This window comes from Salmo salar, chromosome 09 (genome assembly GCF_965601325.2).
Source record: "Salmo salar chromosome 09, fSalSal1, whole genome shotgun sequence".
NCBI classification, from domain to species: domain Eukaryota; kingdom Metazoa; phylum Chordata; class Actinopteri; order Salmoniformes; family Salmonidae; genus Salmo; species Salmo salar.
Window position 1 is genome coordinate 91,958,700 of NC_138299.1, and position 15,611 is coordinate 91,974,310.

Consider the following 15,611-nt stretch of genomic DNA (forward strand, 5'->3'; position numbering starts at 1 on the left):
ATTCTCAGCCTGTCACGGGTGTCGTAGGGTGTAGACCAAAACACAGCGGGAAAATGTATACTCATCTTCTTTTCATTTAGTGAAGAAGGAAAACACAAACAACATATACAAAAAAAAAAAACGAACTGGACAGTCTCATCAGGCACACAGCTAAACAAGAAACAATCTCCCACAATTCCCAAAACAAACACACTCCTAAATATAGGACCTTCAATCAGAGGCAACGATAGACAGCTGCCTCCAATTGAAGGCCCCAATCCCCATTACCAAAACATAGAAATACAAACGCCTAGACAGAACATAGAAATAAACTAACATAGAACGATAACCCAAAAACCCCGGAATACATAAATCAAATACCCCTCTACATACACAACCACCCCGAACCATATAAACCAAATATCCCCTCCACATGAACACATACACAAACACACCCTGAACCACATAAAACAAATACCCCCTGCCACGTCCTGACAACCTATAAGAACAAATAACCCCTTTACTGGTCAGGACGTGACACAGCCATTTCTTCTGTTACTGCAAGTCATTGCTAGTTTTACCACCAGAGGGCATCTTCAAGAAGCATTTGATAGTATTCCATATTGGCATTAACAGAGAATTTAAAACCTTCTTTGTAATATCATAGTATATGGGATTGATTTTAAGAAATTTGGCTTAATTCATTTCATTAATATTATGGTGTTTCCATTCAGAGAAAAACAAAAAATGGAATGGAAAATATGGCACTGTACAACGTGATTGTCGGGAGTAGCCTACAGGATTGGAGGATTCTAAATTGTTTGCCTTCATTAGACAACTTTGTTCCAATATTTCTGTAAATCAGTGATTTTTATTCCATAATCCATAACTAAATCAACATCTGCATTTTGAAAAAGTATTTTTTATCTTTATTTTATTAACGAAATGTGGTTATTTGTTTATTAGGCTACTGTGCAGTCTACAATACATACTGTAGTAAACATGGAAAAGTGCATAATTCCTTACATAAGGGAGAGGAGGCCATGTCGGTACTACAGAATGCAGGGCACGCAGGAGACCGGTGTTATTTCATAGTTGTGATGTCTTCACTATTATTCTACAATGTAGAAAATAGTAAAAATAAAGAAAAATCCTGGAATGAGTAGGTGTGTCCAAACTTTTGACTGGTACTTGCTTAATTAATTTGATTAATATTATGGTGTTTCTACTCCATGAAATATGAAAAACCCTCTGGGTTTCTGTTAGGATGGAACTGAAAATATGGAGCTGTACAACATGATGCTCATAAATTCAGAGCATTGTCAGTTTGTAAATTCAGACCGTTTCACTCACGGAGTGCACACTGGACATTTGGGCCGAGGATTAGGGTTGATTTGAGCGTTCTGGCCTTACAACGGCAGTCAGGCACCCAAGCTGACGTTGGCTAGCTACTTCCAGACACAAATGAGACCACTCTGACCATTTTACTCGCCCTAGCAGAGCTGGTAAGTCAGTTTTCTTGTTAACCAGAGCGTTGGTGACTGTAAATGTGCTGCTGGAAACAATTTAATTAGGCTTTTCTTCCGACGTTTACTGACACCGGGCATATTCAACAGGTGTTGAGCACTCGTAAAGTAATTATTCTGCACTCTGGTACACTCAGACGAGAGTGCTCTGAAATCCATGTAGGTAGTAAGCTGGACACATTTCATTTTTAGCAACGTTATTTTCTGATAACTAGTTCATTACATCCGCCGTGGAGCCCAGTTTCATAATATGACCATATTTCCCAGTTTCTTACTGTCGTTTTGAAGTAATCGCGAAAAAACAGACCTTATTTTAGTGCATTTTTCACCCTGCCAGCTCCCTTTAGCTCTATTGAGCCCCGTGGCACCAACTCGCCTTCCAAACGTTCTATTCCCAGTTTATTGTTCAAAGTCACAATGCCTGCTTCGCTATTGTTGGCAATGAGACCTGCTCACGTTGTTTTATACACTGCTCAAAAAAATAAAGAGAACACTTAAACAACACAATGTAACTCCAAGTCAATCACACTTCTGTGAAATCAAACTGTTCACTTAGGAAGCAACACTGATTGACAATAAATTTCACATGCTGTTGTGCAAATGGAATAGACAACAGGTGGAAATTATAGGCAATTAGCAAGACACACCCAATAAAGGAGTGGTTCTGCAGGTGGTGACCACAGACCACTTCTCAGTTCCTATGCTTCCTGGCTGATGTTTTGGTCACTTTTGAATACTGGCGGTGCTTTCACTCTAGTGGTAGCATGAGACGGAGTCTACAACCCACACAAGTGGCTCAGGTAGTGCAGCTCACCCAGGATGGCACATCAATGCGAGCTGTGGCAAGAAGGTTTGCTGTGTCTGTCAGCGTAGTGTCCAGAACATGGAGGCGCTACCAGGAGACAGGCCAGTACATCAGGAGATGTGGAGGAGGCCGTAGGAGGGCAACAACCCAGCAGCAGGACCGCTACCTCCGCCTTTGTGCAAGGAGGAGCAGGAGGAGCACTGCCAGAGCCCTGCAAAATGACCTCCAGCAGGCCACAAATGTGCATGTGTCTGCTCAAACGGTCAGAAACAGACTCCATGAGGGTGGTATGAGGGCCCGCGTCCACAGGTGGGGGTTGTGCTTACAGCCCAACACCGTGCAGGACGTTTGGCATTTGCCAGAGAACACCAAGATTGGCAAATTCGCCACTGGCGCCCTGTGCTCTTCACAGATGAAAGCAGGTTCACACTGAGCACATGTGACAGACGTGACAGAGTCTGGAGACGCCGTGGAGAACGTTCTGCTGCCTGCAACATCCTCCAGCATGACCAGTTTGGCGGTGGGTCAGTCATGGTGTGGGGTGGCATTTCTTTGGGGGGCCGCACAGCCCTCCATGTGCTCGCCAGAGGTAGCCTGACTGCCATTAGGATGTGTTATTTTAGTGTTCCCTTTATTTTTTTTAGCAGAATAGTTAAAATGTAAACAACAAAAATAATATTGGAACTCTGCGGTCTTCCCATTGTTTCCTATGGGGGAAATATAGGCATGTCTTTCTATTTCGCAAAATATCTCGCAATGTGTATATTTTGATTTTTTTCAAGTCAGACGCCATTTTAATTATGAGAATCTCCTCTTTCTAATTATGTAAGCCTGGGCAGCTAGCTCGGTTGTCATCAAATGCTAGCCCCAAAATACTTTTTGCCCTTGGAACGCTGAGCTACCCCCATTGTTTTCTAATGGAGAGGCATTTGTCATCGATTGCTAGAACAGAAATAGTCCGAAGTTGTAATTTTTTCCCTACTTTTTCATTACGCAGACATAAGCACCATCGAGGTGCGGATGTTTACTTTCTACACAAGTTGTTTTTTCCAGTTTCGTCCGACGAACAGATTGTAGTGGTAAATAAAAAGGGATACATTTTTTATGGAATTCTAAGCATCACAAAAAAAGTCAAAACAGGGTCTGTGAACGTTCAATTCCATTCATTTGCTATGGGCTCATGCTAGTGTTCCAGTTTATCCAACGTTCTTAAGCCGTTTTTCAGCCTTGGCTGAATTCTGACTCGTTCTATTGTCCAGCCTATAGATAGCCAGAGCGAATTTACGAAAAGCACCTGAATGTCAATTGAGAAAGCACAACGTCTATTCCATTTAGCTAAGCTAAGAATGACGGGAATAATCAAGTCAATAAACGTTGGGTAGTTAGATAGCCTATAGTTAATACACTGGCAAGTTTGATGTATAAGTAGCCAACTAACGTTGGTAGCTAGCTAACATACCGGTACATACTGCTGTAATGATATGTTATGTGATTCGTAAGGACAGCGTAGCTAACAAATTGTCAGCCAACATAACGTGTAAGGTAACGTATTTGAAAAGTCATTACTTTATTACATTGAGTAGCAAGCTACCCCTTGGTCGTTAGGGCAAACCTGGTCTGTGATAGGAGGGGGGTTTTCCACACCTAGCTCGGCTATTAGACTATCCTTTAGTAAAGGTTGAATAGTCTATTGTTCAGCTATTAGCCCCGCTCCCCAACCTGCAACAAATTGTTGTTCCCATCTCATTCCTTTCCCATTCCACGTGTCATCATTCTGCTCCTGAGTGGTTCGCTTGTGGGCGTGCTGGCAGGATATGGCAGCATCTTCGTTTGTATGAAGGTGTGGTTATTCACAGGCAAATTGTTATATGCTATGGAGGTACATTTGTGTATTTTTGTCGAGAGCAAAACCTTCTTTATTTTCAATCAAAAATAATTGTTCTGAAAGCAACTTCTTTCCGACACAAAGGAAGTCAAAGCGGACACCTACGAAGATGGCATCTCAGGTAAGCAGCACTGGGCTGTATTGACGTATCCTAAAAGTGGCATCTGCTGCTTTAGATTGAACGGTCATAGCTTAGTTATTGTTTTCATATCTTTAAAAAAATAAGCTGTTTTCTTTACTTTCAGAGAGCGAGCTGATCAATGGGTCGAAAATGTAGATATAGCCAGATGTTCACTGTCCGAGGAACAGGCCGTGGAAGCTTTATTGCTGGCAAAAGTGTTCATAACCAGAGGTAATTAAACTGTTCTGAGTTCTTTTTCTCCAACTCTGCCTGTCTTGTTGTACACGGAACCTGTCTCACATGCATTAATTAAAAAACCCTTAAGATGTCAGCTGCTAATTTTCAGATTTACACAACATAAACACAGCCATTTTCACTGGACTATCTGTTGCTGCCAAGTCATGATTTCCCTGGGGGTTAGCCTTGCAATAACCAAGTGGTGAGACACATAGCCCTCTATATTTAAATGTTTCAGGTACACTCCGATAGGTGTCTGCGTCACATACAGTATCTTCTATTGACATTATCTTCTATTGTTTGTCCTCAAATGTCTGTTTTTCAGCATAAAGTACTCTGTAGCCACTTAGTGTGGACACCAGGTGAGACCACACACACACAATAACAGTCTCTCTCCTTCACTTCATCCCTCTTCTCCTTCTCCCTAAATCCTCTAGGTTATATCAGCTGTTTTGGTGAACCACTCCCGCATCTGAACTGGCTGATACAGAGGGCACAGCATGATCATAGGTGAGATGTTACTTGGTCGGGTCAACAGGAAGTATTATTAAAGAGATACTTTACATTGAAATACAGACAGAGATGTAGTAGTCCCAGAGTTAATGATCCAAGGCCAGTTTTGCATTTCACCTCCTGATTATGATGACTGACCGTGTTAGAACATAAAAAACAAGGCTTAATCATGCACTCTCTCTATCCATCTGTCTCTCATCTGAAGGTATGTTTTGATGTGAGAGAGGAAGCCAGTCCCGTCAACGCCACCTCACCCACTCTTAAGATAACCTTTGGGCCAACCGGGGGCCCAAGGCTGGTTAGGAGACACCGCGATTGTGATGAACTGAGAAAATATTAGGGTAGCACTGTAATTCATGAATCATATGCTGTCTGTCGCTGTTCTTACCTCTTTCCCTTTCTGTCTTCTACACCTCTCTCCACACCTTGTCTTTCTTCCTCATTTTATAATGCACACAATATGTGCATTGAAGTACAGATTGAACTTGTATTTATAATATAATATTAACAATTAGCATAATTATAATGCATTTATGTATTTAGAACACCTGGATAATGAACTTCTTTCAATAAAGCGTTTCACATTCTCCACTGGTTGAAATGAAGTATCTCATTGAAATAATATCCTGTGTCCTCAGATTAATGCAGATAAAGGGAGTTAAATATGCATAGTTTTTGTTTCTGTATATATGAATTACAAATCAATCATGTTTCTAGTCTATTGAATAGTTACAATGTATAATCATTGATGTCCCAGGAGCAGGAGTGGTAAACACAGTTCAAGTGTATAATTGTAATACATACATGCAGACACAGCATCATTCAAATAATGGAGTTTGATATGACTGAAAAATAATGTCTCAGAGATTCATACCTGAACCGCACCTTTATTTGCCAAGGAAGAGTACATGATCAGTGAATATATTCAATGCACAGGCTACAATGTGGGGATCTCATGCATGGTAATAACTACAGTACATGATCAGTGAATATATTCAATGCACAGGCTACAATGTGGGGATATCATGCATGGTAATAACTACAGTACATGATCAGTGAATATATTCAATTTACAGGCTACAATGTGGGGATATCATGCATGGTAATAACTACAGTACATGATCAGTGAATATATTCAATGTACAGGCTACAATGTGGGGATCTCATGCATGGTAATAACTATAGTGCATAGGACTTGCATCCTTGGCACAATAAAGGCATACAGTTATTTTTATCTTCCACTACACAATAAGCAAATAAATAGTTAGCTAGCTATATTACTCCAGCTGCATTGCAAGGCAAGCTTACACAATTGTACATTCAATTTGCAGTAAATGCTTTAGCTAGCTAGATTCTTTACATCCACTGTTTCACAAGACGACAGCCTGGTTTGCTGGTTTTCTCAAGAGTCCCTAAAACATTAAACAACACAAATTACAAATTAATTCTCCTAACACTAGCTAGCTGGCTAATGTTAGCTAGTCAGATAACTTGCTAAGTAGCGATTTTCGTAAATTAACTTTATGACAAAAAAATATGCACAAACGTTTGTCTCTACATTAACTAACACATTAATCTCAATTGCAAATGTTTTGCTTGTGTAACCGATGTGAAATGGCTAGTTGGTTAGCGGTGGTGCGCGCTAATAGCGTTTCAATCAGTGACGTCACTCGCTCTGAGACTTGAAGTAGGGTTGTGGCGTGATGGGTAACGATGCTTCGTGGGTGTCAGTTGTTGATGTGTGCAAGGGTCCCTGGTTCGAGCCCAGGTTGGGGCGAAGAGAGGGACGGAACCTACACGGTTACACTTGACTCGTTATGACGTTACAACTACTTACATTTGGTTCCACCGTAATGTTTTGTCAGCCATCTTTGTTGAAGAACGTGTCAAAATTCGTCATTAGAACCACTCGATATGATTGGTCATATAAAAACCTTGGGACCCAAATGCATAATGAGTGCTCAAACTCCCTCTTGTGGTGGTCTGTAGCAATGAAGCCGTGACATAGGGTAATTCTAAGTCCTGCGGTGCCAGATCACAACTTTTAAAGGAGGAACCACTGTATGTATAGTTGTGTGTGTGCTCTAGGGCAACGGTGTGTAGATGGAATTTGTATTTGTGGTCCTGGCAACTGGACCTTTTTTGGAACACCATTATTATGGTCATACTGAGATTTACTGTCAGGGGCCAGGTCTGGCAGAATCTGTGCAGATGATATAGGTGCTGCTGTAGGTCCTCCTTGGTTGGTGACAGAAGCACCAGATCATCAGCAAATAGTAAACATTTGACTTCAGATTCTAGTAGGGTGAGGTCGGGTGCTGCAGACTGTTCTAGTGCCCTTGCCAATTCACTGATATATATGTTGAAGAGGGTGGGGCTTAAGCTGCATCCCTGTCTCACCCCACGGCCCTGTAGAAAGAAATGTGTTTTTTGCCAATTTTAACCACACACTTGTTGTTTGTGTTCATGAATTTTATAATGTCGTGTGTTTTTCCCCCAACACCACTTTCCATCAATTTGTATAGAAGACCCTCATGCCATATTGAGTCAAAGGCTTTTTTTAAATCAACAAAGCATGTGAAGACTTTGCCTTTGTTTTGGTATGTTTGTTTGTCAATTAGGGTGTGCAGGTTGAATACTTGGTCTGTTGTACGATAATTTGTTAAAAAGCCAATTTGACTTTTGCTCAGTACATTGTTTTTACTGAGGAAATGTACAAGTCTGCTGTTAATGATAATGCAGAGGATTTTCCCAAGGTTACTGTTGACGCATATCCCACGGTAGTTATTGGTGTCAAATTTGTCTCCACTTTTGTGGATTGGGGTGATCAGCCCTTGGTTCCAAATATTGGGGAAGATACCAGAGCTAAGAATGATGTTAAAGAGTTTTAGTATAACCAACTGGAATTTGTATATTTTATCATTTCATTGAGGATACCATCAACACCACAGGCCTTTTTGGATTGGAGGGTTTTTATTTTGTCCTGTAGTTGGGTTCTGGTAGTGGGTTCTGGTAGTCTTTAATAGTTGATTCTAAGATTTGTATTTCATCATGTATATGCTTTGCTCTTTGTTCTTTGTTATAGAGCCAAAAATATTAGAAAAGTGGTTTACCCATACATCTCCATTTCGCATAGATAATTCTTTGTGTTGTTGTTTGATTAGTGTTTTTCCAATTTTCCCAGAAGTGGTTTGAGTCTATGGATTCTTCACTTACATTGAGCTGACTTCTGATGTGCTGTTCCTTCTTTTTCCATTGTGTATTTCTGTATTGTTTTAGTGATTCACCATAGTAAAGGCGTAGACACAGGCTTTCTAGGTCTCTATGTTTTTGGTTGGACAGGTTTCTCAATTTCTTTCTTAGATTTTTGCATTCTTCATCAAACCATTTGTCATTGTTGTTCATTTTCTTCGGTTTTCTGTTTGAAATTTTTAGATTTGATAGGGAAGCTGAGAGGTCAAATATACAGTTAAGAATTTCTACTGCCAAGTTTACGCCTTCATGTCACGTTGGTATAAATGGATTCGGGAGACAGGCGCAGGAATGCATAATAGGGTTTTTTATTCAGCCCAAATTACGGCGTGCCGTGTAAAGGCACGGGGACGAAGACCAAACAAACACGTAACAAAAACAGTGTGTCTCGCTGGTCTGGGCAGTGTGTCTATTGATCTGTTGCTCCTGTGTGAAGTGTTGGGGCTGCGTTTGAGAGTGATGTCCTTTAGCGTCCGGGCGAAGATGGGCATTGCTGCCTTGTATAGGTGGACCTGGTCATAAAGGCTGATCAAGTCCAGGGTGGAGTGGTGGCCCAGGAAAACATTTGGTTTTGAGGCACAGTCACAGGAAATACTTGCGTTTACCCACTGTCTGGTAGCAGGGTGGAAGTCTTTTCATGGTAGCAGGGTGGAGATTACCACTTGTGCGTTGGGGAAAGTAGAATAAGCTTTTTCTCTCTCTCTCTCCTGGTGCTCCATGAAATGATAGGTGTTCCAGGCACCGGTCTAAAGCTCTTTCCTCTCCTCTCCTCTCCTCTCCTCTCCTCTCCTCTCCTCTCCTCTCCTCTCCTCTCCTCTCCTCTCCTCTCCTCTCCTCTCATCCTTCTCTCCCTCTCTGCAGGTGCTCCATGAGATGATAGATGTTCCAGGGACCAGTCTGAAGCTGTGCTACCTGAGCTCCAGGACGTCGGGCTACCGCAGCCTGCTGAAGGTGACCATGACCCCAGCCGTGGTGTCTCTGGGCCTGCTCAAAGTCCATCTGATGGTGGCTGTGGAGGGACATCTCTTCCAGAAGTGGTTCCACGCCTCGCCCAACCTGGCCTACACCTACATTTGGGATAAAACAGATGCCTATGGACAGAGAGTCTACGGGCTGTCGGAAGCTGTCGGTGAGTGTGTATAGACAGAGTGTGTGTGTGCGTGCATATGTGTGTGTGTGTGTGCGTGTGTGTCTGTCTGTGAGCAGTAATAGCTCTGAGGGTGCCAAGGCCCCCAACTCACTTCACTAACTGCCAACTCTGCTTGACAGCTAATAACCCTTCATCACGGTTACGGCTGCCGCGGTTACGTCTGAGTGACAGGAGGAGAGGAGAGTTTAACTGCCACCCAGGGCTTAGAGTGTCAAGTCTGTCATCTCTTAGAACAGACAAGAGTGTACCAGCCACACACACTCTATTGCCTCAATGTAGCCGATTCATTACATAACCAACGTTACTTTACTTTGAATAGATATATTTTGAAGGGGACAATGCACCTATATTTGCAGTCCCTACAGCAGCTAGCTGCCTTCAACTAATATGTGTGTTTATGCTAATCAAGCGTTGGTGATATGACAACATTTCAACACTGTTGCATAATGGGAGAGAAATTGATCTGTCACAGAACTGCCTGTTGGGACAGTGAACCCAACACCCACGATGTTAATTGGGTTATGGGCTTAACGAGGTGTAAGTGGGGTCAGAGGAGAAAGGGTCTGGTCTGGACAAGTCTGGTCTGGACAGGTCTAGTCTGGACAGGTCTGGTCTGAACAGGTCAGGTCTGAACAGGTCTGGTCTGGACAGGTCTGGTTTGGACAGGTATGGTCTGAACAGGTCTGGTCTGGACAGGTCTGGTCTGGACAGGTCTAGTCTGGACAGGTCTGGTCTGAACAGGTTTAGACAGGTCAGGTCTGGTCTGGAAAGGTCTGGTCTAGACAGATCTGGTCTGGTCTGGACAGGTCTGGACAGGTCTGGTCTGGACAGGTCTGGACAGGTTTGGTCTGGACAGGTCTGAACAGGTCTGGTCTGGACAGGTTTGGAAAGGTCTGGACAGGTCTGGTCTGGTCTGTACAGGTCAGGTCTGGACAGATCTGGACAGGTCTGGTCTGGTCTGGTCTGTACAGGTCAGGTCTGGTCTGGACAGATCTGGTCTGGACAGGTCTGGTCTGGTCTGGACAGATCTGGTCTGGACAGGTCGGGTCTGGTCTGGTCTGGACAGGTCTGGTCTGGTCTGGTCTGGACAGGTCTGGTCTGGACTGGACAGATCTGGTCTGGACAGGTCGGGTCTGGTCTGGTCTGGTCTGGTCTGGTCTGGACAGTTCTGGTCTGGACAGGTCTGCTCTGGTCTAGACAGGGGTGCTAAAAAGTACAAGCTGTGCTACCATCATTTGACTGATACTTACTGTATGTGGATTAGCTCTTGGGTAGCTATAGCTGTAAATATAACAATTATACATGGAACTGCAGCTCACTTTACTTTGTTACTGTCTGTCTGTTTGTCTGTCTGGTTGTCTGTCCTGAGCATTAAAGAGTTGCTTGTCTCCATAATACTTTGTTTATTAACTATATTTTCTCTCACTCCCACTTTCCTTTATTTCTCCCCCTCCCCCCCCCTCTCTCCCACTCTTTCTCTTTATCTCTCTCTTTTTCTCTCTCCCCCTCTCTCTCTCTTTCTCCCCCTCTCCTCTCCCCCCTCTCTCTCTGTCTCTCTCCCCCTCTCTCTTTCTCCCCCCTCTCTTTCTCTCTCCTCTCCCCCATTCTCTCTCTCCCCATCTCTCTCTCTCTTTATCACTCCCCCCTCTCGCTCTCTTTCTCCCTCTCTCTCTCTCTCTCACTCTTTATCACTCCCCCTCTCTCGCTCTCTTTCTCCCCCCTCTCTCTCCCCCTCTCCCCTCTCTCTCTCTTTCTCCACCCTCTCCTCTCCCCCTCTCACTCTCTCTCTCTTTCTCCCCCTCTCTCTTTCTCCCACCTCTCTATTTCTCTCTCCTCTCCCCTTCTCTCTCTCCCCATCTCTCTCTCTTTATCACTCCCCCCTCTCTCTCCCCCTCTCCTCTCCCCCTCTTTCTTTCTCTCTCTTTCTTGCCCCCTCTCGCTCTCTCCCCATCTCTCTCTCTCTCTTTATCACTCCCCATCTCTCTCTCCCCCTCTCTCTCCCCCTCTCCTATCCCCCTCTCTCTTTCTCCCCCCACCTCTCTCTCTCTCTCTCTCTCTCTCTCTCTTTCTCCCCCTCTCTCTTTCTCCCACCTCTCTCTTTCTCTCTCCTCTCCCCTTCTCTCTCTCCCCATCTCTCTCTTTATCACTCCCCCCTCTCTCTCCCCTCTCCTCTCCCCCTCTTTCTTTCTCTCTCTTTCTCGCCCCCTCTCGCTCTCTCCCCATCTCTCTCTCTCTCTTTATCACTCCCCCATCTCTCTCCCCCCCTCTCCTCACCCCCTCTCCTCTCCTCTCCCTCTCTCTTTCTCCCCCCACCTCTCTCTCTCTCTCTCTCTCTCTCACTCTTTCTCCCCCCTCTTTCTCCCCCTCTCTCTCCCCCTCCCTCTCCCCCTCTCTCTCTCTCTTTCTCCTCCCTCTCTCTCCCCCTCTCCTCCCCCTCTCTGCCCCCTCTCTCTCCTCCCTGTCCTCTCTCCCCACTCTCTCTCTTTCTCCCCCCTCTCTCCCCCTCGCTCTCTCTCCATAGTGTCGGTGGGGTATGAGTATGAGTCATGTTCCAGTCTGATCCAATGGGAGAAGAGGACAGTAGTACTGCAGGGCTTTGAACTGGACCCTTCTAATCTGGGAGGCTGGTCTCTGGATAAACACCATATCCTCAACACACGCAGCAGTATGTTTAAATATACTGTACATGTACACTGAACACAAATATAAACGCAACATGCAACAATTTCAACGGTTTTACTGAGTTACTGTTCATATAAGGAAATCAGTCAATTGCAATAAATTAATTAGGGCCTAATCTATGGATTTCATATGACTGGGCAGGGGCATAGGCCCACCCAATTGGGAGCCAGGCCCACTCACTGGAGAGCCAGGCCCAGCCAATCAGAATTCTTTTTTTTATTACAGAAATAAATACTCCTCAGTTTCATCAGCTGTCAAGTGGCAGGTCTCAGACAATCCCGCAGGTGAAGAAGCCGGATGTGGAGGTCCTGGGCTGGCGTGGTTACACGTGGCCTTTGGTTGTGATGCCGGATGTGGAGGTCCTGGACTGGCGTGGTTACACGTATCCTGTGGTTGTGATGCCGGATGTGGAGGTCCTGTGCTGGCGTGGTTACACGTGGCCCGTGGTTGTGAAGCCGGATGTGGAGGTCCTGGGCTGGCGTGGTTACACGTGGCCTGTGCTTGTGAAGCCGGATGTGGAGGTCCTGGGCTGGCGTGGTTACACGTGGCCTGTGGTTGTGAAGCCGGATGTGGAGGTCCTAGGCTGGTGTGGTTACACGTGGCCCGTGGTTGTGAAGCCGGATGTGGAGGTCCTGGGCTGGCGTGGTTACACGTGTCCTGTGGTTGTGATGCCGGATGTGGAGGTCCTGTGCTGGCGTGGTTACATGTGGCCCGTGGTTGTGATGCCGGATGTGGAGGTCCTAGGCTGGTGTGGTTACATGTGGCCCGTGGTTGTGAAGCCGGATGTGGAGGTCCTGGGCTGGCGTGGTTACACGTGTCCTGTGGTTGTGAAGCCAGATGTGGAGGTCCTGGGCTGGTGTGGTTACACGTGGCCCGTGGTTGTGAAGCCGGATGTGGAGGTCCTGGGCTGGCGTGGTTACACGTGGCCCTAGGTTGTGAAGCCGGATGTGGAGGTCCTGGGCTGGCGTGGTTACACGTGGCCCGTGGTTGTGAAGCCAGATGTGGAGGTCCTGGGCTGGCGTGGTTACACGTGGCCCATGGTTGTGAAGCCGGGTGTGGAGGTCCTGGGCTGGCGTGGTTACACGTGGCCCGTGGTTGTGACACCCTATGAGTTTCGAGACCTCATAGGGTGTTTCGGTCTTGTCTCGGTGTCAGTGTCGGATACATTTTTACTCGGTCTTGACTCGGTCTTGACTCACTCTCAGACAGTGAGGACACATAATTCTTACCCAGACCAGCCGAGGCCAACAGCCTAAACAACTCATAATTATCAGTTTCTTTCAGTCAGCGCATAAAAGCACAAAAAAAATGTAAAATGCCAAATATACTCCTTTCTTGAAACATGAATATCTTATGGCCTATTGAAACCTGGAATTCCTACTTTACTCATAACATTACTGTCATTCACTTTAATTGAAAAATATCCTCAAACTCTGTCCAATTTCCTTAACGCTAGTAGGGAAGAGTGAAAGGAATTGGTGGAAAGTTGAGAGTTCAACTATTGAACCTAGGCATTCAGTGTGTAACAGGTTAGTAGAGTAGTGAACCTATTGGGCCTCGGTCTTCAGTGGTGAACCTATTGGATCTAGGTCTTCAGTGTGTGACAGGTTAGTACAGTAGTGAACCTATTGGATCTAGGTCTTCAGTGTGTGACAGGTTAGTACAGTAGTGAACCTATTGGATCTAGGTCTTCAGTGTGTGACAGGTTAGCCTCTATGGGCTAGGTGGGACGCTTGCGTCCCACCTACGTAACAGCCACTGGCAGCCTGTGGCGCGATTTTCAAAACCTTAAAAATCCTATTACTTCAATTTCTCAAACATATGACTATTTTACAGCTATTTAAAGACAAGACTCTCGTTAATCTAACCACACTGTCCGATTTCAAAAAGGCTTTACAACGAAAGCAAAACATTAGATTATGTCAGCAGAGTACAAAGCCAGAAATAATCAGACACCCATTTTTCAAGCCAGCATATAATGTCACCAAAACCCAGAAGACAGCTAAATGCAGCACTCACCTTTGATGATCTTCATCAGATGACAACCCTAGGACATTATGTTATACAATACATGCATGTTTTGTTCAATCAAGTTCATATTTATATCAAAAAACAGCTTTTTACATTAGCATGTGACGTTCAGAACTAGCATACCCCCCGCAAACTTCCGGGGAATTCGCTAACATTTTACTAAATTACTCACGATAAACGTTCACAAAAAGCATAACAATTATTTTAAGAATTATAGATACAGACCTCCTCTATGCACTCGATATGTCCGATTTTAAAATAGCTTTTTGGTGAAAGCACATTTTGCAATATTCTAAGTACATAGCCCAGGCATCACGGGCTCGCTATTTAGACACCCGGCAAGTTTAGCACTCACCATAATCATATTTACTATTATAAAAGTTTGATTACCTTTTGTTGTCTTCGTCAGAATGCACACCCAGGACTGCTACTTCAATAACAAATGTTGGTTTGGTCCAAAATAATCCATCGTTATATCCGAATAGCGGCGTTTTGTTTGTGCGTTCCAGACACTATCCGAAATAGTAAAGAAGTGTCGCACGCATGGAGCAATTCGTGACAATAAAATTCTAAATATTCCATTACCGTACTTCGAAGCATGTCAACCGCTGTTTAAAATCAATTTTTACGCCATTTTTCTCGTAGAAAAGCGATAATATTCCGACAGGGAATCTCCTTTTCGGCAAACAGAGGAAAAAATCCCAAAGGCGGGGGCGGTCGGGTCACGCGCCTAAGCCCAGTGTCCCTTGATCGGCCACTTGAGAAAGGCGATAATGTGTTTCAGCCTGGGGCTGGAATGACGACATTCTGTTTTTTCCCGGGCTCTGAGCGCCTATGGACGACGTGGGAAGTGTCACGTTAGAGCAGAGATCCTTAGTAAATGATAGAGATGGAAAAGAAGTTCAAGAAATGGTCAGACAGGCCACTTCCTGTAAAGGAATCTCTCAGGTTTTGACCTGCCATTTGAGTTCTGTTATACTCACAGACACCATTCAAACAGTTTTAGAAAATTTAGGGTGTTTTCTATCCATATGTAATAAGTATATGCATATTCTAGTTACTGGGTAGGAGTGGTAACCAGATTAAATCGGGTATGTTTTTTATCCAGCCGTGTCAATACTGCCCCCTAGCCCTAACAGGTTAGTTCAGTAGTGAACATATTGGACCTAGGTGTTCAGTATGTGACAGGTTAGTACTGTAGTAAAACTATTGGACCTAGGTCTTCAGTGTGTGACAGGTTAGTACAGTGGTGAACATATTGGACGTAGGCCTTCAGTGTGTGACAGGCTAGTACAGTGGTGAAGCCATTGGACCTAGGTCTTCAGAGGTGAAACTATTGGACCTAGGTCTTCAGAGGTGAACCTATTGGACCTAGGTCTTCAGAGGTGAAACTATTGGACCTAGGTCTTCAGTGTGTGACAGGTTAGTAC

General features: G+C 44.5%; 1 protein-coding gene across 1 annotated transcript in view; it reads left to right on the forward strand.

Annotated features, from left to right (window-relative positions):
* LOC106612130 (teneurin-2) overlaps positions 1 to 15,611 on the forward strand; it is a 211,840-nt gene that overhangs the window by 161,050 nt on the left and 35,179 nt on the right. Inside the window, exons 15-16 of the mRNA XM_082955517.1 lie at positions 9,180 to 9,447; positions 11,990 to 12,133. Coding sequence (XP_082811643.1) covers positions 9,180 to 9,447; positions 11,990 to 12,133 — 412 coding nt within the window. The remainder of the gene's footprint in view (positions 1 to 9,179; positions 9,448 to 11,989; positions 12,134 to 15,611) is intronic.